At 37.8% G+C, this 27828-nt stretch overlaps 1 protein-coding gene across 1 annotated transcript; it reads right to left on the bottom strand.

Annotated features, from left to right (window-relative positions):
- Positions 1-8: 8 nt before the first annotated feature.
- Positions 9-27828, bottom strand: xrn2 (5'-3' exoribonuclease 2). Its single transcript, XM_034313795.2, has 31 exons — positions 27590-27828; positions 24823-24950; positions 24600-24711; positions 23766-23877; positions 23460-23518; positions 22487-22576; positions 22255-22327; positions 21700-21750; positions 20620-20777; positions 20462-20536; positions 20130-20263; positions 19587-19644; positions 19383-19490; positions 19188-19232; positions 17839-17982; positions 17599-17643; positions 17185-17279; positions 16497-16632; positions 14378-14485; positions 14128-14217; positions 13949-14021; positions 13752-13835; positions 12925-13022; positions 12564-12643; positions 12128-12184; positions 11059-11127; positions 10226-10354; positions 8311-8462; positions 3938-3998; positions 466-607; positions 9-271 (listed from the first exon to the last, which is right to left on the bottom strand). The coding sequence occupies exons 1-31, from the start codon at positions 27662-27664 to the stop codon at positions 209-211; spliced, it is 2904 nt and encodes a 967-aa protein (XP_034169686.2). The 5' UTR covers positions 27665-27828; the 3' UTR covers positions 9-208.

The raw sequence follows: 27828 nt of genomic DNA, 5'->3' as shown, positions 1-27828 counted from the left end.
ACGATGACTGCATTTCATTCTTGTGTATTTCTTAAATTTAACAGGAATTACAAAATCAGTACATAAAAACCTGTTATACTGAGTAAAACCAGAGTTTCCCCCCCACTTTTTTTTTTAAAAACAAATTACCAGCCCACCAAAAACAAGTTACATTTCGAGAAAAAAGGAGAGGGAGACACCGAGATCTCCTTTACAAAGGGCTAATGATTCAGTTCCAGTTGTAGCGCCTTGCAGGTGGAGGCAGGCCGTAACTCCTTGACGAATTATAACCCTGGGGTGGGGAGAAAAAAAAAAGCAACCAACCTAATTAGCAAAATCATTTAAATTCTTCCAGTTCTGTTTAGGTGCTGGAATTTAAAGAGCTGCACATTCAGCTCAAAACTACTAGCACATTTCTAATTCAAAAAGAAACACCAAGACTACTATCGACTACCTAGACTACGAGAATCAAATACATGCGCGTACCTCCTGTGGTCGGCGATCATCTCGGCGTTGCATGGGCTGCTGAAAACCACCTGCTCCTCCACGACCTCTCTGCATGTTGTGCTGATACGCAGAGACTTGAGCCTGCATTGCACGATCCCATCCATGAGCACTGTGCTGAGGCCTGGATGAAAAAACAAAAATCCATCACACACAAATAAGTGACCTCAGTAGCAATAATCCAGGCTTAACTAATATAAGATAGTTATACTGAATATTCTGAGCTAGAGCTTGAAAGTGTAGCACAAACATTACATTAAAGGCATTTTTATGATGCATGATGTGCACCACAAAATTTAAGTTTCAGAGTGCCAGAGGGGGGGAAAAAAAAGCAACAATTTTATTTTTAGTCTACAAAATAAATTTTAACTAGAGATGGCACCAATACAACACCAGCAAAAAATGGTGGATCGGATACTGGAGTTTCCAAAAAAAAGAAAAGAAAAAAAAAAAAAGATTAGATCCTGTAACAAAAGGACAGGACTGGAATTAAATTTACAAAAGATTTTTGAACTGTTTACATAGAGAGACTTGATTGTACTTTTTGTTGAGATTGAATTCATTATATTAATACTTTATTACATTTGCAGTGTACATGATTTTTTAACGGAATAAAGCTACGGTTTTGTGCAAGTTAAATTTTTTTGCACATGCATACATATTAAGTGAAGTGCTAAATAATAATAATAAATAAATTTAAAGCTTAGTAGTTTTTTACAGGGGAAAAAAAAAAAAAAATGGTACTCAGTGACTCAGTACTAGTGTTGGAATAGAAAGTGTGCTATCATGCCATCTCTAATTTTAACACGGACACATTGTAAATGTATTGAGGGTGTAATGAAGATACAAGAAGAGTTACAAACCCTGCTCACGACCCAAACTACATCTTCACATTAACAATAAATGTTATATAGAAAAAGCTGAAGCCTGAGGTGAAAAACTCCTGTGATTTCCAACATACAATTAATGCAGCTGGGGATTGGTTTGCAGACGGGAGTCCTCCTCGTCACATGATGGGACGACTCTCACGGTTTAAGCATTCAGGCGCCACTGGGATTGCGTTTTTCTAAAGTTTTTGAGGATGTGGGAACTCTTGGTGAATAAGACCGAGTTTGTTGATACTGAGCCTCAGATTTTTTTTTCTTTAAAACTGAAACATTAACATCACGTCGCAAATCTGCTTCACACACACACTTTAAAATTGAGCGATAAAAAGAAGGTCGTTTAAGGATAGGAGCATTTCGTTTTTTTAATTTTCAGGTATACGGAAATTGAAGCTGCAGTACACAGGGCTTATAGCACCATTCTGAATTACAAAATGATGATATCCCACAGATAAAATAGTATCTTATTGAACAAGTTTATGTTTTGGGATGTAACATGACAGAAAATATATTCTGTTATTCGTTTGACATTTAACATTTGTGGCAAACAAAGGTAATTGGAAAACCACATTTGCAGTAAAGTGTCTGTAACAAGGCCAATTCTCACATGGCATTAAATAAATAATTGCTGTAGAGGAGCATTTCTATAAAGATCTTTTGGGATACTGTTCCTGAATTTTGCTGTGTTTGGGATATTATTCACAGTTGGTTCTAATCCCATTTATATTATCATTAGTCCTATACTAACAGACATGTGCCAGACATGGACATGTAGTCCAAGGCTCTAGCAAGAACCTGAGCAGAATTAGGAACTGTGAAAAAAAACTGATTTTAGATCTTAAAAACAACCTCATAAGAAATTATTAGGGAAGGAAAAAAAAAAAACAAAAACACCAAACTCATTCTACCACACAGTATGTTTATGTTACACACTAATGTTCACCAAAATCTTGCGATGTATTGTGGACACACACACACACACACACACACACACACACACACACACACACACACACACAGTATGTGCACTAATGGAAATATCAAAAGCAATTAGCACCAGATACACCAGGAAAAAGTTAAACAAACAAACAAACCAAAACAAAACAAACAAACAAAAAAAACCACCCAACTCCCATTACAAAATTTATGAAAGCCCAAAGGATATCAAAAGTGTTTTGGCTCAGCTAGTTTAGCCATCAGCACGGCTTTAGCAGAATGGGCATTTTCTTACTGTAAGGGTCCCACATGCTGAGCAGAAGGACTACAAAGCCCATACGCAAACCAATAGACTAGACAAAAAATTGCCACATGAGCAAAAATGATTTACAGAGCAAGTGAAACTAAAGTCATATAATTTGTCTTCTTTAAGGTCATATTTCTGAGTGAAACAAGATCATTTTTTTTTTTCTATGATAGCTGGAGGTAGGGGGAGGGAGACAAAGAAACATGACGTGCATGGTGACGTTTCAAAAATCAAGTGTTTATAGACAGGAAATGGCCACTGCATTGTGATGAAATAGATTTTTTTTTCTGTATGGGTACACAACATTGTGATAGAGAGGAAAACAAAAAACAAACAAAAACAAACAAAAACAAAAAAAAAAAACAAATTTAAAATATAGGCAATACAAAAAAAGTCTGATTCATGTCATTCCCTGACACGTTCTAGTCATTTCCTACTGAGCTCAAAACAGTGCTGGTTTCTATGAATAGAAAATCTGCAACATGTGGCAATCCATAAAGCAGGACACCCATACTACCTCTAATCCAGGCTCTATAAGATAGAGAGGAGAAAAAGAAAAGAGGAATCCTAACCATCCCTCATTACTCAACCATGTCACAGCCTTCCCAATGCCTGCCTTAACAAACAACTCTGGAATCTATAATCCCTCCTCCAGGTTCCTTTATGCATTTCATTCGTGTCTGTCCTGAGTGCTTAAAGGAAATGCGCACAGTCGCCACTAATAACTACTGACCTAAGGTGACACAGGCCTACAATAGGCCTGGCAGGCCTAAAAAGTTCAACCCAAAAGAAGCTGATTAGTGCCTGAAGAGGTCTGGAGCCAGAATCAATGGCTGGTCTGTGTGACCGCAGCGGCCCAGCCTCCGAGGCGATATTGGACCAACAGAATTAGTGCTGCCTCATTAAGTCCTGCAAACCTCTTCAGGAGAAAATTTGTTTAGCCTGTGCAAAATAACCAATTCCATCCTAAGCCCTCCCACAGAGGAAGCACAAGGGAGAAAGAAACCAAGTAATTCCAGGAAGAAGGGAGAGAAAGAAAAAAAAAAAAAAAAAAAAAAGAGGATTTCTATATTCAAAAGAATTCAGAAAAAAGTCCTTTTGCAAGGCATTCTGATCAATTCATGCAGCATTACTGCATATGTATGAGCAAGATGTACAGATATCACATGTATGAGGAATAATGGGACAAGACCTTGAGGAGATGAAATGTACATACGTGCTTACATTGTGCAAAGAGCATGCGATGTCCTTAAGTGCGACCGAGGTGACATATGGTGAGGTGAATATGGTGAATATGAAACGTGGCTGGTTAAAGCTGGAAACTTACCGTGGGTACTGCTGTGGATGAGATGGCAGTGCATTTCTCGGAAATCCCTGCTGCCTGGAATCTATTAAGGAAGAAAAATTTATATTACTTTATAGCATGAGGTCATGAACAATGATTTCCTATATAATGGTGTGTAAGTAATAATCATCCTATTATATTGAAATTTCAGATATACTAGTTGTAATCAGAATAATGGAAGCAAAATGGTTTCAGTGATACAATTAAGCAGGAGCGATTCGGATGACAGCAGTACCTGAGGGGGTGGAGGGGAGAGATTGGGGGGGGTGTTTTGCATTTGCATTTCTTCCCCTACAAAATGAACTAAGCATTCATCTGGCGACATTGTGCCGGGCTCAAGTGCTCTAGTTCCAGCGAGGCAAACCCCTCGACAAAGGCACACTTTCAAAAAAAAAGTAGCGAGTGGCTTGGACCCAATCTCCCGTTGCCAAGGCAATAACCAGCTGCAGAGCTCAGACGTGTTTGTTTTATAGTGGAAGGCTTGGTGAGTGGCTGAGACGGAGGAAGGAGCGCAAGAGCGAGATGGTGTAGGGGGAAGCAGGGAGCAAAGACAAGAACTTCAGCTGTCATTTACAAACATGGGTTCCAATCTGCTCTAGGGGGAGGAGGAAAAAAAAAAGGAATGTTTCCATGTTTGTCGTAATCAGTTACACCTGCAAATGGACTGTTTGCTATTTTGGATGCAAATGACAGCGTTAAGACTATAGCAAAGATGGCATCCAATTCTCACAGGTTCAGATATATTGACCAGAAGAAGGAAAAACAAAAGGGACCACCCACTTTTAGCCCAATTATCTTGTTTCCAACCGCCCCCCCCAGTTGGCTGAGGTCTGTATACATCCTAAAGACGGCGTTATAATCAATTCATCCATAATAAACCCAGACTAGACTTAGGACAGAGGAGCAGAAAGGATCTGAACAGCAGCTGACAAATAGGATTACATCAGCAATCCTCTGTAAACTGTCTTCTCATTAACTTAACACAGGGATTACACTGTCCCAATGCACATCTTGTAAATACTGACATACTGCCTGCTTTTTAATAGACCCACATCAGCTGTACACTGTAAAAAAAATAGTTTCACATTTTCAGGGCCTGATGCCTGATTCATTAAAAGTGACAACAATGCTCATCAACAGAAGCAGTGAAATGAAGAGAACTCATCTAAACCCATCATTTTTATTTCCCACAATACATGAGGATGTCCCATTCGCACCCGGCCATAGGGGTTGGAGATGGTGAATGAATAAAGAAATAGGTAATCGCCCAGTTCTACCATGGAGCTAAAGAATAATATTTTAAAGCTGGTTGTATATAATAGTCTAATTAACAAGACTATACTAAAACTTACTACAATTAACTCCAGAAATCTTATCCATTTATAATTCCTACTTTTCTTCTTCTTCTTCTTTTTAATTAAAGTCTGCTGTAGCTAAGCTAGTTGCCATTTTTAAAAGATGAAACCACAGCATTCTGTTAAACATTCCACTGAATTTTCAATGAAAATAATGAATTTGATCAAAGCCACCTCTTTGGTATATGCATGCGTGCACCAGTTGGGACTTACTGCTTTGACATGAACTCAGCCAATGCAACTTGATTGCCATTTGAATTCAGTGAGACTTGTATACAATAGCAGATATTAGGAGTAGCAGAATAAGCTTCCATATTTGATCATTATTATGAGAATTTGGCGGAAAAACCCACAAACGAATGTTTAAGATCCTGGTTTTGTGGCTGCTGTGCCCTGATGTTAGACAGAAATACGCATCATTCTTATAATTCAATTAAAAAAAAAAAAAAAAAAAAAAAAAAAACCCTACACAGTGCAATTAACTGTCCTTGCATTTATATTGAACCACTGAAGGTGAAAAATATTTATATTTTGTCTTTTTTCAGCATAGAGTAACAATAAATAATGCTACTATTAGCATATCATTATAGGCTCATGACCAAACCTACTGACTGTAATTCGCTACTTTACAGCTGGTGGCTGTTTCAATTAAAGTCAGTAAAAGCTGGCGGTCTGTCTCAAACGCCACACTGAGCAGACTCCACAGGAGGTGATGGTCCAGTGAAAAGGGAAAGTTAACTAGGGTTTTACCCCTCTCATGGCACTACTCAAACATGCTCCATCAGGGCCACCGCATCCCCCACACACACCCGCTGTGTGCAATGATGGTTCACAAAGATAATGGCTGCTCTCAGAAGTGAGGAAGCTTAAAGCACTGCTGATTGAGTCGGAGGTCAAGGCTTGAGAAACACATACTGAAAAGCCTCTGCTCTGTGTTGGATAATAATCCACATTTTGAATGTTTAAAATCTGACGGTCCTGATAAATGAGAGAAACTCGTTTGAAAGTCTGCCATTTTCACACTGTATTGCATTTACATCAAAACTGTTAAGAGATGGTTTAATTAAAGGAAGTCAAAAAAACATGCACACGATTTCTCATACTAAATGTAGTTAAACCAGCTAAGACTTCTCGGCAGGAAAGGACAAATAAATGTCCATAAAATAAGCTAGTTATCTAGTTAAACGCATTAATGCCAACTAATAAAAATAAGTAAATACTCAGATTCCTAAAGTGGGGATGATTCTGTGTAACCATACTACTCATCCTCTCCTGACCATGTCTTTAATGGCTACGTCTTTATTTTCACCCAATATGCTAGTATCGGAGCTGTAGGATGTTAGTACGTGTTCCTAATTTGCAAAAATTTGAATAAGTTGTATATATATGTACAAGCTGATGCTTTCAACTAGTAAAAATAATTCCGAAAAATGACCAGAATGCATCATTTGGTTGACGTGTGTAATACAGAAGGAGGTGAGTAACACAAGCTAATAATGAGAAGAAGCTGGAACATGTTACCTTTGACCATATATTAAGTAAAAAAATTGCTATGTTAAAGTCAGTAGGGTATTTTTTCCTCTTTTTCTCTTTCTCTGGAGAGGCTGGTAACCACTTCCTTTAACGCATACCAACTAACTATTAATTACTACCTACTGAACCTACATGTCTACTGAGCAACTACAAATAAATAACTGATAGTCCGGACACGCAACCGGCGTGCCTGGGTTTATTTTTATATTTTATATATTATATACACATACACACACACACACACCAATCAACAGTAGCCCCTTCAGCTGCTATGCTATACAGTAATAAAATGTGGTGGATGCATTCAGAAGAGCAGAAACAAAGGTCAAGGAAAGACGTAGGCCTCTCTACACACCTTCAACTCAACATGACTACATTTGCATTAAGTGCTAGAAGGATGACCTCGGCTTGCACAGAATACATCAGCCACCAGATGAGATTCATCAACTTGCAAATCATACATCAAAGTGAGCACGGAGAAGCAAGACTGAAGCGAACACTTCTCAGCAAGAGCAGAGCCGTGCCGTGCCTGTTACTGTGCTCGAGTCACACTCTGCTTCCTCTGTGACAAAGCCAGGTGACTTAATGGCATACTCGAAAGTTGTGGTGATTTCTCCGACACTGTGACGTCAAGTACTATTCAGAGTTCAGTGTTATGTAACACACTAAAACATTATGTGAACAGAATCACAAGGATGAGATCTTTACAATTTACCATCAGCTGCTTTAACCCTGCTACATCATTTTTAAATTCATTTTAAAGATGCTGTATGAGGTATTTGACCATTAGAGAGATGATTTAGGGCAATACTGGGTGATTTCAGACTCTACTCTTCCTGAAGGAAATTTTCAAATGAGTTATAAACGACACATTACTTCAAAAGACCTTCATGCCAACATGCCAGAGTATTGCCTCAACATTGTTCCAAGTAGGATATGACTATAAATATAAATTATAAACCCGTACCTGTATCATTCAGCTTTAATTTGTTTGTTCAACTGATGGAATGACTCAACCAAAAACTAATTTACATTCTGTTTCTCCAAAATGTTTGCTGCTTTAGAGTTGTAGCTTCAGCACAAAAAAAATCACAAACTATCCTCAAAGGACAGTTTGGCTCAGTAACTATTTGTACATAAACTGCTTCATAAAATATCAGATATGTTTAGATTAAAATTAAATATACAAAACCAAATCAGACATAGTAATTTACAGATTGTAATTAGTAGTGATTTATAGACTGCAGATAGGAGTGATTTCAACATCAACCAGACCTCCTGACTAACTGACTGCATTTCCAGGTAACAGAAACATTTATGTACTTTACATTTTCGACCAAACTGTTTTTGGCCTATTATTTTAATACTGATGTATGCCTTAAAGCAATTACATATACTGCATTCTGACTTAAGCATGTGACCTAAATACTGTTCCACATGAAGAGAAGGAGTGTGTGTGTAACTCACGCTGGTGGTCTCGGAGAGGTGGCCGATAGTTCCCTTGGTGATATATACTGGGGGGCGGGGCATTGCTGTACAGCCCGCCCATGTTCGGGGCGACTCGAGGGGGCCTGTGGCCATGCTGACCACCTCCTTGTTGATGACTGTTCGTATGATGACTGATGGAAGGCAGGGGCAAACAAACAAAAACAACAGTTCAACAAGCATTCATACATGACCTTTCACACACAATCTCCCAGCATGTTCACTTCCTCTACAGCAGCAGGAATTAAAACTCTGGCTCCTTCTTTTGCTATAAAAGGCTGTGAGCACCTGTCTGCTTGGTCTAATCAAACCTAATGATGGCTTTCATTAAGAGATTAAGGCTTCTGCAAGCAAAAATCTGCCCGAACCACACTTACATGACATGATGCATAATTCATCATTTCGCACCCGGGCCTGATGAATCTGCCAGATGTTCAATTAAGTTTTTAAGCAGCTGTTCTAGTTTTCCCTGAAACAGAGCAGGACCTGACAGAATGATCAGGCTTTACCAGTGTAGAAGACCCTGCTCTTTTACCACGGAAATGACTCAGTCTAACGGCACTGAACTGAATCATTCTTAAATCAATGCTCCTCCTCTTGGTATGAATGTAAACATGACCACGAACTTCCAAACCCCTACACATCAGTCTGCTACCAGTATACCACTGTTGGTTTGATTTCATTTAAGTCATCGTCACAACGAGTGAAATTTCTTTTGCTATTCATTTTTTTTTTATACAGAGCAAAGTGCACCAAGACTATAAGAGCAGCTCATGTAGTAGTGCAGCTGCAAGGCAAATCACAGGTTTCTATTATTGTGCTCATTCTAATATGTTAACATTTCTATAGTAACAGCTCATTCACAGAGACTTGTATGGTGGACTATCCACATAAATGCATTTTATATATATATATATATATATATATATATATATATATATATATATATATATATATATATAAATAAATAAAAAAAAAAAAAAAGTGTGTACATTTTGATATGGTTAAGAAGTCGAGACGTTTACTAAGCATTTTTGAAGGAGTCTCTGGTGTCAGCATTTTGCAAGTTAGAGGTAAGCAAATTTACCAACATGGGAGGTTTCTCGACAACACTGAAGTTGTCAGGATGAAAAAAAAATATATTAATAATAAAAAAAATTCATTTAAAATGGTTACTGTTGGCAAATTATTGAGGTATGTAAGGAAGAATACACTATGTGCATGCTGTTAAACAAAAACACCACAGAACAGTGTGGTGTGATGTGGCCCAATGAGAAGCAGAGTTGATATTCTTACAACAGCATGTCTGCTTATTCCTCTTATACCACAGTGATAACAAAAAATACAATTTTTTTTTATTAATGAACATCACATTATGCTTTTTAACTATTTATATTAATTACTGTAGAGCATCCAAAAGTTAGTTCTAGTTATATTTTTTTTAGCAGCTATACACAGTCGCTCCCTCAGGCGTCTTCCTTTTTTCTCTTTATGCTAAAGAAACCGGAAAACACACGCACACACAAAAGTTCTCCATAAACATTATAAAAAGTCTCATAACAGAAAACTTCACCATACCAGCCATATGTTATGTAACTTTTTTTAATCTTTTAATTATCAGACTTTGATTATGTAGATCATCTGCCAAAATCACAAGTCCCTGTGAATGAGTGGTTACCATAGAAACAATAATGTATTAGAATGAGCGCATTAACATAAACCTAGAGTTTGAATTACAAATTACAGTCAGCACTGCTGTCAGAGCCATCCTGGTATAGAAAATGATTTTCCTATGACCACCCTGTTTTATTCCTTACATATAGGGATTTTTTATTTATTTATTTATTTTTTTAAAAAATCATCTGTTATTTAATATGTCTTAGAACCTCACACCTACCCCAGAGTCCTGAAGGCAGACTGGTCCAGGTGCATCTGCTGGCGGTTGGGATTAAAGCCCAGTTGGGGTCTCCATGGTTGCCTGTTAGACCTTTCCCAGTCATCAGGCTTCAACACTTTATGGGGAAACCTGGAAGTGCACAGATTTACAAAATGGAAAAAAGGAGATGGATTCCTTGCTCAAAACCAGCCATTTTTGGTTTTGCTATTTGCAACAGCCACTCAGCCTGGAAGAAATATGGTACAAACTCACACAATGCTAAATGTGTGTTCAGTTGGGATCCTAATACAGAAACGACTCAGAGAATATTAAACTAACATAACTGTATAATAATAATAATAATCATCATCTAACATTTACAAAAAATAAAATTAAGGTTAAAGTTAAAACCAGCGAAATTTGCTTGTCAAAACAATGTTACAATTAAACATAATATGCAATCAGTTTGCTTCGCAGAACAAAAATGACCAAAACAATAATCAATTATCCAAGCAATCTAGAAATAGCTTCTTGCACATGATTTTTAGCTGACAGAAAAACTTCACTTTGCACATTACTAGCCTATGTTCTTTCAAATGCATAACAAATACACTAGACAAGAAAAGTTAACTATGCCACTTCAGTATGCAACCAAAGCAGAGTTAGAAAGCTGAAAGGACACTTGATTTAATATAAGAGTCAATAAAAATAAGATCTGTATCATCTCTCAACGGCTTAACTTGTAAGCCTAAAACTACTGGCACCTGTAAACTTTTAAAACCATGACAGGATTTATTGCCCAGACCTAACAGTTATCCTTCATTTCTAATGAAGATGAGAGAGTCTGTACATACTTCGCCCCAGGAAGGGTGACCGCCTTGAACACGTAACCGTCTTCATACTGTGGATCCTTGAACTTAATTCTGAAAAACAGAAATACATGATTAGGTCTGTGGAAATAGTGCACAACTTTTTTTTTTTAACTGAACTCCCTAGGAAAGAACATAAAAGGCTAAACTTATTGGCTCGCAGTCCTTAACATCAGATGAAAACTGACATTCAGAGTCATTCAGATAAACTGCACAGTTTAGACCTGGGGTCTTCAGTCTTATTCACAAAGGGCAATTTCATCCAAACCAAAAAGCTAAACCATGACAGAATGTCTAAGTGCAATTTGGCTTAAGGCCCCCGGACCACCACAGTACCCCACAATTTTTACAACATATGCAAGGCACACCATCATTTGATGAAGACGTTTATGTATCATGTAGTCATGTATCACGCAGGCGGCCCCCTTGTGGTGTGAAAATAGCTACTAACGTAACCAACGTCAGAATTTCACAAAGAAGCAACAATCAAAAAAAAAAAAACAAAAAAAAAAAAAAAACACACAAAGGAAAAAGAGAAGAGGAGAAATAGACCAGAAACAAGTGTAGGAAATTAATGCTAATTAATTGGATTTAGTCAGTTTGTCTGCTTATTGTTTCTGCTTGTTGATGCAGTTGAAATGGTAAAAATAGTGTCAGATACTAACGAAATAGCTAGTATCTAGAGCAAACACAAGGCTTGCAGCCTTCATTTAGTCCATGTGAACTTCGAAAAAAACAACACAGAAATGGCCCATAATACACTACTGCTCAACATCTACACACTACCCAGAATTTACAGCTGATCTGTAGCGTGATGACTGCTCATGTAGAGTGTGCGCGAACATCTCACGGTGCTTAACTAAAACAGACATGCGGCACGTTAGCCTTGTACCTGCAAGAGCAAAATTGCGCAAATGTGATTTAATACTTGAAGTAGCTAGTTTCACAATTGATTAGATAAGTTTAAATACAGCTGAACATCTGAACAGAATTTTAATGTGCGTTTAGGTGAATGCAGTCCAGCAGATTTTTTAAAAAAAAAATCACAGCTTACCCAATTGCACTGCTGCATGGAATATCCCTCAGCATGGGGATTGGAGATTCTACAGGTCTGAGAAAAGGCACGATGGGAAAAAAAAATTATTAGATTTGATTCACACTGCTCAGATTTAGAGGCCATACAGTGAGGGAAAAATTATTTGATCCCCTGCTGATTTTGTACGTTTGCCTTATACTTATTTCACTCATTAAAATGCAAATCAATTTATAACTTTTTTTGAAATGTGTTTTTCTGGATTTTTTTTGTTATTCTGTCTCTCACTGTTGAAATAAACCTTAAAATTATAGACTGATCATTTCTTTGTCAGTGGGCAAACATACAAGGGGATCAAATAATTTTTCCCCTCACTGTAGATAACAGCGAAACAAAATAAAATAATAAATAAAAAAAAAACGTGTTGAGAATCAAGGATAAAGCAGCTGCTCCTTACTTATCTGGTAGAATAGGATCTTCATCAAGAGATAATATACCTTGGATCCCAAAGCACAGCTCTGGAGGAATCTCAGTGCTCTGAGTAAAGGTTCAGAGAAACACAGTGTTAGGAGGGACAGCAGATACCATTAAAAAGTGTGTGCTTTAAAGCAAGTTCTGAAGTGATATAAACTCTAAATTTAGCATTGCATCATTATAAATGAAGGGTCACAACAGTTATACAGCTATACAGGTTCCAGACTCATCTGAATATTTTGTAGTGGCTTTCTTGCAGCCTTTCTTTCCGAGGCAAATTTTACTCATATTCTTTACAGTCTTAGTTTTACTTTAGATTTTGGTCAGATGAAAACATTTCATACTTCAAGAGATTCTGATCTATAGAGTTCCTGGATGAAGTCACACAGACGGTGGGATTTCCCCACAAAAACCACATCGCTGCCCAGACTATTCCTTCTGACTGAAAGGGAAACACAGGAGCACATTAGGTGAATCAATAGCAACTTAGATTTCATGATTTATTTAATTTCATTTAACATTTAATTCAAGTGAGGCCTAGTGACAATGAAGTGCCATTTGCAACCGAGTCCTGGTCACAATAGTCACATGCATCAACATGCATGAACAACTTACTCATGCACTATTAACACAAATCAGTCTATCACCTTCTTTTCTTATGCAATTCAATTCCTAGTAATACCACCCACAAAGCCAAAACAAGCAACAAGCTTATGACTAATCACCAGAGACAAATCAGTAGCATGACAGAATGATTATGTGTCCAAGTTATTGGCTTTTTATTCATAGTTGCCTGGCAGACAAATAGATAGAGTAAGCTAGAAGCATGACAACCAACGAAAGTTTTAGATGGAAAAACTCTAAAAATCAGCTGAACCCTATGACTCTTCCCCCAAGTTAGAACTGATGTACTTGTCCATATTAGGCACTTAACTAGCCCACCATAATTTTTTTTAGCCTAGTTAATTAGGTTTTCAGGGCAACCAATGCATGGGACTAGCAACCTTCACTTAGACTAGCAACCTTCACTTAGCTAATGAATTCATGATTTGTCCACTCCTGAGTCACAATGCTTCTGGATGGGAACCTACCCCCCTGCCCCCCCCTCCATGGTTAGTACTAGAAATGGCTTTACTACTGAAAATGGAATGGACAGATTCTCTGCACTCACCTTCATCTGGACTTAAATCAGGATAGACCTTTTCCAAGGCTGCCCGCAGCCTGCGTTCATCAACAAATGGCAACAAGGCGACACCTTTAATAACACAAGAGCATGATCACCATCATCAATAGCATGTTTTTGGGGGGGAGGGGAAGGGGAGGGAGAAAAGTGAGGCAATAGTGGATAGTGCATTCAACTTTACTTACCCTGCCAGGCATATTTCTTTCCATTCAAATCGATCGCAAAGTCTTCGGGATAGAAGTCAATGATGGGGGAATCCTGGTTAACACAGATTACACAATGCTTAATAAATCAATATGAAGTTTCAACATGTTTTGCACGACACTACAAAACTAAGTAAGCATTATATTTAAATTGGACTCACGGGGTCTGACATCAGTTCCCTCCATGTTGGTGGCAGGAAGTTCCCACTGGCAGCAGGAAACACTCCCATCAGCTGCTCTAGTGGTTTGAACTGAATGCAAAAAATGCAGCCATACACAAAACTGTTATTGCAGGTCTTTTTTTTTTTTTTTTTTGAGCATCCCACCAAGCAGTCATGAGTCAACAGGGCTTTATTTAAACGCACTCTAAAATGGTACTCTAAAAACTACACGTTCTCCAGTTCCACCTACCGGCTTGGTCCCTTTTTCAAACTCTGAGAACATGTCCTTGATATCTTTGAAGTCGGATGCAAACGGTGCATAGTGGAATGGAAAGTACCACTTCCAGGATGCACAGCCCTGTAAAGGAGTCAGGAAGTTAATAAACCATGCATTTTTAACACATCCACAGCTTTTTTTTTAAACACACAAAATATTGACTTATGTTGAGCATGTGTACCCCTAGCCATGCTTGTTTCCATGGTGTCCGACAAAGTATCATTCGGAAGGGATAAGATTTCCGGGCATAAGTAATTTTACCCGAGAACATCCACATTAACTGTAACTGATTTGCATCAAAGTGATATCTGTATAAATCACAGGAATGGAAGTGTGTTACAATGTACACATGGTAGTCACCCTAAAAATTTTATTCATTTTTACTGGTCATATTATAGAAGGTCAAAGACTGCGCAGACTGGATTTATCTGCTGATTTGATCTCAGTGGCAGAATAGTTGCCCCCACAAAAAAAAAAAAAAAAAAAAAAAAAAAAAAAAAACTCCTACACGCAAGTCCTAAACCCATTGTGATTTTGCACCGTTTCTATGCATAATAAATCACCACATGAAGTACCAATAAACCCATGGTTTTAAAGTGTACAACCTCATAAACCCCCATGTGTGGAAGGTTAAACATAAGCCATGTGCATATTTACCCCCTATATTTACTCCTCAAAATGTCCTCTTCATACACCTTTCAGTGCTGTGTGCGTGCGTGCGTGTGTGTGTGTGTGCGTGCATGCGCACGCGTACACGTGAGAGCAGGCGCAAAAAAAATAAATAAAAAAAAATAGCGGGCGAATGCGTGTCAGAGGGCAGCAGAAGCATCTCCGGCAATTGTGAGAGCTCGAAATAAATCTATTCAGCGAGTCCCATGGGAGTGAAGCATGTGGAGGCAAACAAGCCATAGCATGTATGAGCTCTTATTTACTGCACACTAATCCCTCAGCCAGAACCCTAATCAAACTGGGATCTGCTGGAGATAGTGCACAACTAATTATTCAATTTACAGCTAAAGATCAAGACCTGTATTTATAACTGACTACATAATACCAGTCTTTGAAGGACAAGGCAAACACAAACGGCAATATAATATAATATAATAAGAGGTGAACAGAGAGATTAGAGGCAATCTATGTCTCAATATTAACATGAAACAAATTATCTACCTCTCGGTAGATACTTTAGTAAATACTGTGACTCATTGTTTATTTATTAAATCAAACAGAGGGATGAAATGAGTGCCAAATATTGGTATGGCAATTTTCAGACCACTGCATGGATATTAGCCCTGTAGGTGGGACCTGTACAGTGATGTGACAGACACAGTAGAGGTATGCTAAATCCAAAATTATAATGTATACGTCCGGTTAAAATTAGAGAAAAAGAAAAAAAAAAGAAAAAAAAAAAAAAAGAGACAGTACAAAGCTAATATCAAAACAGATAACAGATTTGTTCTTTTATAAAATAATTACAAATTAGCTCCTTGATCTAATTTTGACATTTACTACATTATTATACTGCCATATTGCCCAGCTCTATTTCATCATTAAAAGTGCATTAGTCAATATTAGTCAAGATTGGAGCTCTAGCTCACCAACTATATTAAACAGGTAAAGTGAAAATTGTTGCAACGTTTTTTCCCCCCTTGAATGCGCACACTCATTTCCACCCAGGTAAACAAAGCACACCTCTACCTACAATCTACGGTGGCCTGCGAGGTTCAGTTACAGTTAGCAGTATCAAGGATGGTCATGACATTACTTTCAAGTGATGAGGTAGACCATTTATTAATATAGATGAGTGCGTCAGTAAAAAGCAATTATCTGAATTACAGCCAGAGATGCTGTTATTTTATTTAAAAAAAAAAAAAAAAAAAAAAAAAAAAAAAAAAAAACCTGAATTCTGACCAATCAGAATTCAACAGCTCTGGGGTATAATGATGTACATGAGTCATATTTTAGTTTTTTCCTGCTCTCTGCAAACAATTTTTTGGAGAAAATTTCTATGGCAATTAATGGAACAATGCAGCAAGTAAGACAATTGTTATAGCAGTATTCATCATAGTATTCATCGTATTCAGTCACCTACCTGGTAGTAGTATCTAAGAACCCAGCAGAGGCCCTCCACATAAGCCTTGACCACCTTTTTACGAAATTCATCATCAGTCTCATCCACGTCAAATTTGGTTTTGTAGTACCGCTGCTTCCAGCCTGCCTCCCACAACCTACAAAATGTGAAAAATTAAACCGCTGCCAGTCAACCTTAGAAAGAAGAAGGGGGGAAAACTACACACAACCCACAGGCATAGAAATCAGACTCAAAACCAAGTCAATGATCAATAGAATAATTATACTGGGGACAAAACTGAATTAATTTATTTTCATTAACTCAGCTGGGCTTGTTTTGTGTGTCAAAAACATCATGTTTCTTCCATGCATATTCACGCCCTCATAAATATTTCTGCTGGCCCAGGAACACAAATTTGGTGGACTCTAGAAATGCAGCAGCACTCCACTCATGTAATCAAGGATGAGCGGCATCTGTCGAGCCGATCCTCAACGCGTCCCCAGTGGGGCAAGAAATACTGCTATGAATACCAATTTAGCCCAACGGATTTAACAGTTTTGACAAGTGCATCACAAAGGAATATTCAGAGCATATTCCCCTTTCCATATTAATCACTGGCACTTGTGGAAGAGGCCACCACCAGAGTTGAGCAGGAGGGGGAAGAGGGGGATTAATGAGGTGTAATGGTGGGCTCCAATCAGATCATCACCTGACGTTATCTTCAGGCTCCGGCTCACTGTCGCTGTCTTCTGCTTTCCTCTTTACACCGTGGCTGTCCATGCTGTCGCTCGGCCCTGCGGAATCCTGAGACAAAATTATCAGTGAAAATGTGTAGCTATGTGAAGTATGTATTGTGGTGTTAAAAGATCAAGATGTATGTTGATGCTGATTTGTATTACTGCAAAACACAACTATTTCATAGTTTTAAATCATGTCAGTCTCAATAAATAAATATCAATAAAAAATCTGCAGAGGCTCACAGATTAATAAACAGCATGTAAAAAACTAACAGCAGGAGTGCAATTACAGGCTAAATTAATTTGAGAAAAACACCTAACTAATGTGGACTATAATGGCTGTATAAAATGAACCCTGCAGATAAAAAAGGAAAACTGATACTTGCCTTTCCCCCATTTCTCAACATGGCTTTTATAGAATTGGCAGCATCCTGCAGGTGCAAGGAAAAGGGCAACCAATAAAAACGGGGAAAAAATACCCAAAATGATAAACTAATAACATAGATTTAAAATGACAAACTGCGGTTTAAAATAAGCCAGAAGATCACTTGTTAGATACACATGCAACAGTGTGAAAGGAAACCTACACTCTAAAGCAGCTCCAGTGTGAGAGTTTAGGGACGTACCTTGTTCTGCTGGTAGTTGCTGCCCTGCATTCTCATATCATATGCCGTATGGCGAGCGTTGTGCACAGGCATCGGCCGGTCTCGTCCTCCCAATGCATGAGGGGCAAACTGACCTCCCGTGACAAATGCCGGACCCCTTTCTGCCTATGACACACACACACACACACACACACACACACACACACACACACACACACACACACACACACACACACACACACACACACACACACAATTCAATGATTCTGAACATGAGGCTCCATTGGGCTCAATGCAACTTTCCCTGCTATCCAGTTAATGACAGGTTTTGGAATCAGGTGAAATCATGTATGCTTAATAAAAGTGTGCAAATTTTATACATAGACCCATCTCTAAAAAACAGGATTACATGTGTCCTATGTTCAGGGCCACAAAGATTAATTATGAAAATTCATGAGCATGGATTTTTAGAGTCCATGTATTGTTTACTTAACAAAAACAACTTAAAAAAAACAAAAAAACAAACAAAAAAAACATTGCATTGTTAATGTAAAATTGCACAGGCCTCTATTTTATTTTTGTGTATAATGTAATACGCTACTGAAGCTGTTGGGGACGGCAGTAACAATTATCACAAATATAAATAATAATGTCATTAATCCTTAAGATTTTTTCTTTTTAAAAGATGCAAGATACAGGGCAACTGATTTAACGTCCAACACACAGGCTTCTCACTGAAATTATAACAAGTGGCAGACACAGCAAACACAAAAACGGTTAATGAGGTGATCTTCGACATGATGCATGAAAGCCTGACTGATAGAAACAAAAGACTGAGCCGTTTTCTCTTCTTTCTGGAAAAATAATAAAATGCCCTCATTTTAGTTTTACAATAGACATCAAACTGGCTATGTGCTCTCTTTGCTCTGTGAACTTACTGCCCACACAAGAGTAAAAATGCCAGAATGCCCAGTCAAGCACCACAGAAAGAAATTATATTGCACAGATAGAACTTTGAATAAAGGTGGAAACAAAAGGGCAGTCAAAAAACATCGACAACAAGAATGTGGGGGAAAATAATCCTGCTTGAGAAGTGAAACAGGCTAATATCATTATAATCTTGTATTGTATTATATAATGTTTATTTTTTGTACAGCCAAAGTAGTACAATATGTGAAACTATCACAGAAACCTGTTCATTGTGACAGAAAGAAGATAGTATTGATAAACGCAAGGGCAAACGGAAATTCCGTCACATAAATGATGTCGATGAGGAATTATAGAGGACATGCTCTGTGTATAAGAGGACTATAAAGGCAAGTGTGAACATGTGTGACGTATTTAAGAACGAACAAATGAATTCCACTCACCTTCATTCGTTTCTTTTTTTCCTTGGCTCTCCTTTTGAAATTTTCCTACAAGAAACAAAATGAGCCCTCACATAACCACACAACAAATAGAATAACACCACGAGTAAGCATGTCAGTGCTAAGCAAGGAGCAAAACACTTGGGGATGTGTTGTTAATCATTGATTACTGTCGTTTATCAAAGCAGAACGCTGTACCTCATCCTCTTTACGCTTCTTGAATATGTTGTCCTCAGCAACTCCCACAGCCTGCATGATGAGCTCCACTCTCTCCAGGTTGACATAACCATTTTCTGTGAGGTATCCCTGCAGAAACAGCAGCATATTTAAAGCATTTCTCTCTCAGGCTATTAGGCCTGGCACAATCATGGTTCTGAAATATGAAGGAAGAGTGTTTATTACCCCAGTCCTGTGCACAACGTCTTTGTAAATACCCACAAGCCGGTCAATGGCGCCCTCTCTGAAAGCAAAACATGCAAATGTTATGGGTGGTGGCAGATTAAGTGGCAATACAAATTTTTATATACTGGAAGGTTCAACAACTAAAACTGTACTGTTTTGATACTTTCAAAATCATAATAGACGTCTCCTCTCAAGATAATGCTCTCCAAGGTACGTGTTTTATATAACTTTTATAAAAACTGATGAGAAATTACTGATTTCATCCATACTCTCCAGACTTTTCAGTCCCAGTAGGTGCCATAGAAGCACTAGTGATCATGTCTTTGTTAGCAAGAGTGTGCTGGGTACTAAAAGATTAATTTTAAAACTGAAAAATATGCAATAGAGTTGCCTGTTTCTGGGCTCAAACACTTATATTTATATATAACCAACTCTGTTTTAGTGTAAAACATTGTGTACATAAAAAAATTAGGTGATGCATACTGCAATTTGCCTTAATTTAATACTTTTTTTTTTTAAATTTGAAATGTTGTCTTGATGTACCTGATTTCTAAAGAAGGCAGGTGGGGCAGAAAATCATTTCCCACAAAGAAGCACATGAAAACCCAGTCATCAACACTCCTCTCAAAGTTAAAGGGAAAAGGCAGACTGGCCATGGTCAGCTCTCGCTCCAGATACTGCAGAGAAATCACAACCTTCAATATCTACGGCAGTGATAAAGGCTCAAGGAGACATGAGCAACACTGTGCAAAGCAGCAAGGCAGCTGACAACACAATTGGATTAAAAACCAGGCAGTTACATGGAATTATTAACAACTTCTACACACTCATGCAGTGTAATCTTTTCAGTGTGTGTGGTGGAGATGGATACGCACCTCACGCAGTACGGACAATCGAATGAATATAAACTCCTGCTCAGATACTGGCACTGTGTCAGCAAATTCATCATGCTGGGGGGAGAAATTCAGTACAGTCACCAGATTAGCTGAATGAATGACACAGTATTTAAAAGACAGAGATTTTGTCATATTACCTCCCCTTTCTTCTCCCTGGCCACACCCTGGCACTCTTTAATTTCATGTCCAATCTGTCCACACAGGGAACATGGTCTGGGTTTGTTAGGCTTGAATTCCTCTCGGATGATGGTGAAGTTGGGCTCATGTGTTGCCAGACCCAACATAATTAGATCAGCTAGTGACAAGAAGATTCGGTTTATTAAAAAAAAAAAAAAAAAAAAAGCTCAAAATTGTAAAATTATATATAAAAACTACCAAGTCAAAATTAGAAAGATACCCACAGGTTTCATTCAAGAGAAAAAACAAACAAACCACTTAAAAACTGTTTAAGTACTTAAGCAATGGTAAAGATCTACATTTGCAAATTGTCACTGTATGCCAACAGACTACATTCCTCTACTTGCCACTAGTTTCACCATTTCAATTATTTTTCCTCTCTATGGGTTTGGGTATGGTGAAATGAAAATCTTCCCCTTCATGAAGAACCTAGCTTATTAGCTAAATGAAGTTCTTCTACATTGTTTAGTCTTTTGCTCAGTCACATTCAGTATGGACTATGTTTATCAGGACTATATTTATCAGGGCATATGGTGCCAGACTACACAAAGATGGACTACACACCTTTATCCTATTACACAATTTAATGTACATAAAACCAATTCAACTTTTTTTTAGTTTATGGATCACACATTCACATCATAAGTGCAGTTCTTACACTGCACAGCAGCAACAGGGACAATCTAGAGCTGCTGAAGGGAATAGACACACCAAGCTCCTTTTAAACCTAACTACAAGCAATATTTTTCCTCCTTTGTCACCCAAGGGCATCACACACCATTGACTGCTACAGTCCTTATCATTATTATTGCACGCCTGCTAATTGCTCCTATTCATAAAAGATTCTAAGCGTTACTAGATGGTGCCGTCCTCTCAAGCACCAACAAGCTTATTACAGCAATTTCTGTCCAGTGCAGTAGACACAAATACAGGGGGAATTTTGTTTCGGTTCAATACATCACTGTATAAAGCTCATCTCTTTGACAAGTGTTATAGTTAAGGGAATGGAATAAATAAAATGAAATTAAACATTCACTTACCGTCAGCACCACAGAGACAGTGGTGTGTATTAGGGTCATGATTGGGCTGAGCTGAGCAAAGAGGGAAGGAGAAAAAAAAAAAACATTTACATTTGACTAAGGCCTGAATTAGCAACACAGCAAAGCAAAACTGCAGGGAACATTTACTTTGCACTATTATAGAAAAGTACAATGGAGACTATACTTTTAAGCTGCTTTGTGTGGAAGAGATTTATTTACTATTAACTAGGAAACAACTTTTAAAATGCAATCAGTACAACCTTAACAATGTTTGCCATGCTACCTGCAATATTACAGGTAATATTACAATTAATAATAGTACACTTCATTAACAATGAAATAGTAGCTATATCAACTTGTTGTCTGGTTCATGCCCCTCCCCTTCATGCAAGGTGCATGATGGGACAGGTGAATGCCAGACATGTTTGCTCAGCAAAAATTGTTCATTACATACATTCCATTACTGGTCTTCCCAGTGCGACCATAGATATAATCATTAGTACTGAATAGATCATAATTCTGCCATTTGAGTCAGTACTCGGTTTGGGAGCTTACCTCTCTGCCTCCTGATGAAATCCATGATCTTATGTTCCCCTTCTCCAGGAACACTGGCATCAGAGAGAAAGACCTGTGAATCAAAGAAATCCAGTTTAGTCCACACACATGACTACCAAGATTTCTTCCATTTAATTCCATGGAAGAATGTACAAAGGCTTTATGCAGCACTTTAGAGAAACAAGAGCTAAAAGCATTAAAGCCTGAATACAAAAAGCGCTGCATGACCTACTGTGACATTCCGCCATCCAGGATCATTGCTCAGTCTGTCTGCAATGTAGTAGCGCAAACATTTGGCCAAGTTGTCCATGAACTCTGTGCCCTTTACATGAAAACACAAAACATTCCGCAAATTTGTTATTAGCAATATTAATCTAGATATAAAAGGAGATTAAGTGAAAATGCCTTGATGTTTATGAAACAATTAAAATAAAATTCTTTACTACACCAGAGTTTATTGTGATACAAGAGGGATTCAAGCGTTAAACTCAACAGAAAATACATAGGTGTATTTAACAGCAGAAATCAATAAATCCAATCCATCTTCACCAATTTTAAAAATAAAGGTGCAGTAAATACAGTCTTTTCTCAATTTTCTTTGTGTGCTGTGTTGCTGTGTGCTTGACCTGACTGGCTGAGAGTGAGAGTGTATCTGCGCTAAAGAGGGTTGACCATTACCCATGCTGCTGCACTGCACCATCAACAGCATGGAATTTTCAGAAACACTGATAACAAACCAAGAGGAGTACTTTAAGTGGACACAGACACAACAGGGAAAGAGGTCTAGCAAAGAACGCATAAATGCGTCACCAGAATAACACCTAATAAGAATCAGGTGGAAAACGATGTCCAATTACCGTTCTATATTTTTCTCTGAAATGTCACTGCATTGTTTTACAATACTCTGCACTGCTTTTTGGTTAACGTTTATTGGACATATGCATCAGCATATTTGCACTATTAGTCACTCTACTACGTATACTACGGTATATGGGTACATAAACACAGTTGCACAGTGCAACTAGATTTCTCTCACAAAGCTATTACTTTGTTATTATTATTTATTCATTTATTTATTTATTTTTTACATCTGTTGTCATTATTTGCATGCTGCTGTAAGACAATACTCAACTGAACACAGATGGGAAATTTCTTATTAAGTTAAAACAAAGTTAAATACGCACACAAACACACAACTGACTTACCGGAGTGATGCAGTTGCTGTCAAACCGCTCTTTTATTTCTTCAGGAGGCAGGTAACCACCTTGTGAAAATGAAAAGCAATATTAATTAAAAAAAAAAAAAAAAAAGTACAAAAAAGCACAAAAAAAGCATATCATTCATAAAACTCTTTTGCTGAGTAGATTTAACATACTGTAATATAAACAGACTAATATAAATAATGAAAGACTAAAAGCACACTACACACCAACTGAATGCTCCAAAAAGATAAAGTGCAACCAAGAAACAGTATCAATGAAACAAGAACTGAGAGAAAACAAGTGCCGTACCCCTCTGAAAAATTTCCTCCCTCATTCTCTTTTTTTCTTCAGTGAGCTCCACTCCTTCTTTGGAGGCCCTGAATCGCCTGGAACGCTGCTGGTTCATTTTGGCACGAGGAGCCTAAAGAAAAGACACCCCATACACCATTATAGATGGGCACAATACACACTTCATGTCTTTTCCAGTTATGTTGAAATATGCTGTAAGACTTAACAGAGCCAAACATACAAAGCATAATCTACATTGTTTCGGTAAAATACTAAAGGCTAAGTGCAAACCTAACAAATCTGTTTCAAAAATATTTCACCAGAAACTTTACTGTCCACTTTACCATCAAGTTAAAATCCAAATTAACTGGGTCTGGGACGAGAAGTAAACAGAAATTTTAATGCATTTTTACTGTTAATTGAGAATGAGAATTGTGGTAGTCAGAGACATAAAATGAATGCGAGTGTATCAGTATTGTCAGTGTAAAATGAGAACATTCTTCAAGTGCACACGGCTATGGACAAGTTATGAATATGATATAAACTTTGCTCCCTTTAGAGCCATGGGTAACAAGCCAGGCTGAAGGTTACTGGCTACTCTAACATGTTTTCTTCTCACTAGGCGATCTGGAAGTGAGTGAGAGGGCAACACAGGAACTTAACACTCGTTCTGTCTGTCAGAGTTTAAGTTTTAAACCAATCTGATGTTATTTCAGTCAGGCTTTTGTTTTTTTTTTTTTCCCCTTTCATCCATTTCTCTTAATCTACACATTCTAAGAAGGCATTTTGGACAGGCATTTTCCGATTCCAGCTGTCTGAACTTTGAAGGTCCAAATGCTGAGCCTGAATACTTACGACACCATCGATTGCCATGTAAAGAACTCTTCGTGGTCTAACGATGTTGAAGAGCCGGTCAATGTACTCAAAAATTGCAACCATCATTTCATCTTCATTCTTGGGTGCAGGCCTGGGGGAGAGCGGAGGGGAGGGGGAAAAAAAAAAAAAAAAAAAAAAAAAAGGTCAGTACAAGTCTCCAAAAATCCATGGCTTTCATTTCCAGTCAGAGAAAAATACTCACTTGTCTTCAGGGTGTGTACATGGGTGGATGATTCCATTCATGTCCAAATAGAGATTATCAAACTCCACCTCGTTTGGGTTGGGTTTTGTCGTATCAACAGGTATGCGGACTCCATTGCACTCTTTAGACTGAAAGAAACCCAAGAGGCAAATGTAGATTTGTCAGTTTCAGTGGGTGACAGAAAATCAGCAACAGTGGAACAAAGCCTCAGAGGCTTCATACATGCACATTACACTAATACAGGATAAGAGCATAATCATATACTTATGTTTCCTTTAGTCTGTATTAATGCACATGATTATCCTCTTCTAACTTTTGCTACAGCATGGGTTTGCTTTTAGCAAGGGTTTTGGGTATGAGCTGTGGAGTTTACATTACTCTGGTCTGGTTAAAGTTTACTTTCTCTCTACATATATATTTAACTGCAATATATCTCGTTTATAGCAGGAGAGTTATATGACTGCTTTGCGCAGCACTTTATTTAGCTCAGTTTCATTGTTTCTACAGACGTGTGGGTTCTTGATTTTGAAAAGATTGTCTGGTATGCGTACACAGTAATTAATCAGCTTTGTTAAAATCATTCTACGCTCAGACTGCACCTCGGAAAATGTGTGTAGTGCAGCAGGGGGCGAGATTCAGAATGAGTGGAGCACAGTACAGTTACAGCTTCGAGGTGTGTCACATCACTGTGAAGTGGTTTTACTGATGTGATTGAACCTCGGGTTTATTCCAATTTCTCTGTTGGAGCTCAAGTGATGAAGCATTCTGTGTTTACAATTACCACATATTAAAATATGAGTGCATGTACTGATAAAAGTACAAAAAAAAAAACCTGTTTACACAAAACTCACCTCAAGTCTAAAGGCAGTTACAATCTTAAGCAAAACATGCATTTTTGTAGAATGTTTAGCAATTCTTCAGTCAAAGGTATTTGTAAGTTAAGCTCTAAACCTCTCAAATTTTCCCTTTCAGAAATAGGACTACGCTTGCAGAAGGAGGAATTTGCTGTTCTGGCTCCGAAACCTCTGAATTACTTTTTACTTTATTGTTCCAGCACTGGAAAGTTGTATAAGATTAGATTTCTCTCATGTCTGTTTAATCCCACGACCTTTACTGTGAGTGAAATATCGTAAGAATTATAAGTGAAATGTTTGTAGATCTGAATACATGTAATAGACATACTGTCATTTTATACATTTACTGATGGAATTTAACAGCTGCCCTTAGACTTCCATTATAAGAACAAGTTTTCTGCTCCTCATCAAATGTCAGTTATCTGAGATGCAGTGGACAAATGTTAAAGGAAAAAGAAAGAAAGATGTCAGAGTATTATCTTACGTGAAATCCCTGTCCTTCATTAACAAGCATACCAAGACACCATCAGATAAAGCTAAAAGTAAAGGAAGGATGCAGCTTTCCTCTGGACATATAGTGAAACATATAGTGACAGTAAATACTTTATTTTATACCCTACTTAGTGTGCTTCTCTAGGGAGAATGAAACATTTGTGATTCAGCCAAAATATAGCTATAGGGTTACAAAAATCAGAACGACGTTCAACAAACTTACACTCAAATATAAAATTAAAAACTAATAATAATAATACAAAATCTGTGCCATTCCTCATCACTGGGGTGGTACTTAAGGTTACATCTTTTGCACCAATTACCTGGAAAAGTGCACGTAGTGTACCTTTACAGTATTATTCTAAAAGCCAGTTAAAGAGGTACAAAAGTGGTCCTTCAGATTCAAATACCGACCTGCAAATCATTTTTACAGATACACTACATTCACGTTAACATGTAACCAACACACAAAAGGTACAGATGATGTCCGTGCATCCCAGTGACAAGTTAAAGTACTGGTTAGCATTTATCTCAGAAAGTATAACTAATCGAGACTAAATGTGTAAATCGCTATAACGAATTTATGTGTGACAAATAATATCTTGAAAATGTACTTCCTAGAGGTTGAAGGTTAGGGCCAAACTCCAAACAGCCCTTTACTCCCTAATGGAAGAAGCCATTATAAGTGCACTTGTATTTGGGACGCAGCCTAGATCTGAATACATGTGCAGGTAGATTCAGTGTTTATAACTTGACCATCACTAGACTAGACTTTTTAGGCTACTTTAGCGATAAATCTCTGCACTTCTTCATTATTTATTTTAAGCTCTCTTTGGCTATATTTACAGTAATAAAATGTAGTTATTTCATCCATTTCATTGGCTTCCTTCAAGTCAATTCCTTGACTACTCACTACTACTGCCTCTTTTTGTAGAAATCATGTTAGATTGTTGAGATAAAGTTATAAATATGGTTTTCTATTCTTTTCTATTCTGATAAAATACTATCTACTGTATTCTAAGTGTCTTCAGAAAATCTTGCCTCTTCATGTATGACGTTTTGATATGCAAATGAAGCACTGAATATGCAAATGAAGCACTGAATATGCAAATGAACCCGTGACGTCACCTGGCGACTTCTAGCGGTTTTTTGAACGAGCTTGCATGCTACTTTCCCCTAGCAACACTGGCTAGACTGGGCTATGTTAGCATTAGCACTGGTTAACATAGCAGAGAGCATATTAGATACAAAACTTATGTAAAACGGCTAACCAGCTACACGTAAGATAGCGAGGCTAGTTTGCTAACTAGTCAGACTTCGGTCCTGATAAATAGCATCTGAGTTTTTCTGTGGTGTGAAACTGTACATTCTGTAAATAGCCGCTTGTCTAGATAGCTAGCTTGTTTAGCATGTTAGCATACCTTCTCCTCCACGCAGTGTACAATTATAGACGGATACTTCCGACTCAGCCAGCGGAAAAACGCAGGGACACCCATCTTCAGTTAAAATACGCCTTTTTTAAATAAAAAATGAGCTTTAAAAACAACTAACAAGACTGAAAGACGCTAGCAGAAAAATGCCAGCGTTACCACAAATAAATGACAACGCGTTTATTATGTTAGCGCGTCGGCTACGTTTATAGCATAGCCAAGATTCATGT

Source organism: Pangasianodon hypophthalmus, chromosome 19 (genome assembly GCF_027358585.1).
Source record: "Pangasianodon hypophthalmus isolate fPanHyp1 chromosome 19, fPanHyp1.pri, whole genome shotgun sequence".
Taxonomy (NCBI): Eukaryota; Metazoa; Chordata; class Actinopteri; order Siluriformes; family Pangasiidae; genus Pangasianodon; species Pangasianodon hypophthalmus.
Note: the sequence above shows the minus strand (reverse complement) of the source record. Positions and strands in the feature narration are given on the sequence as shown.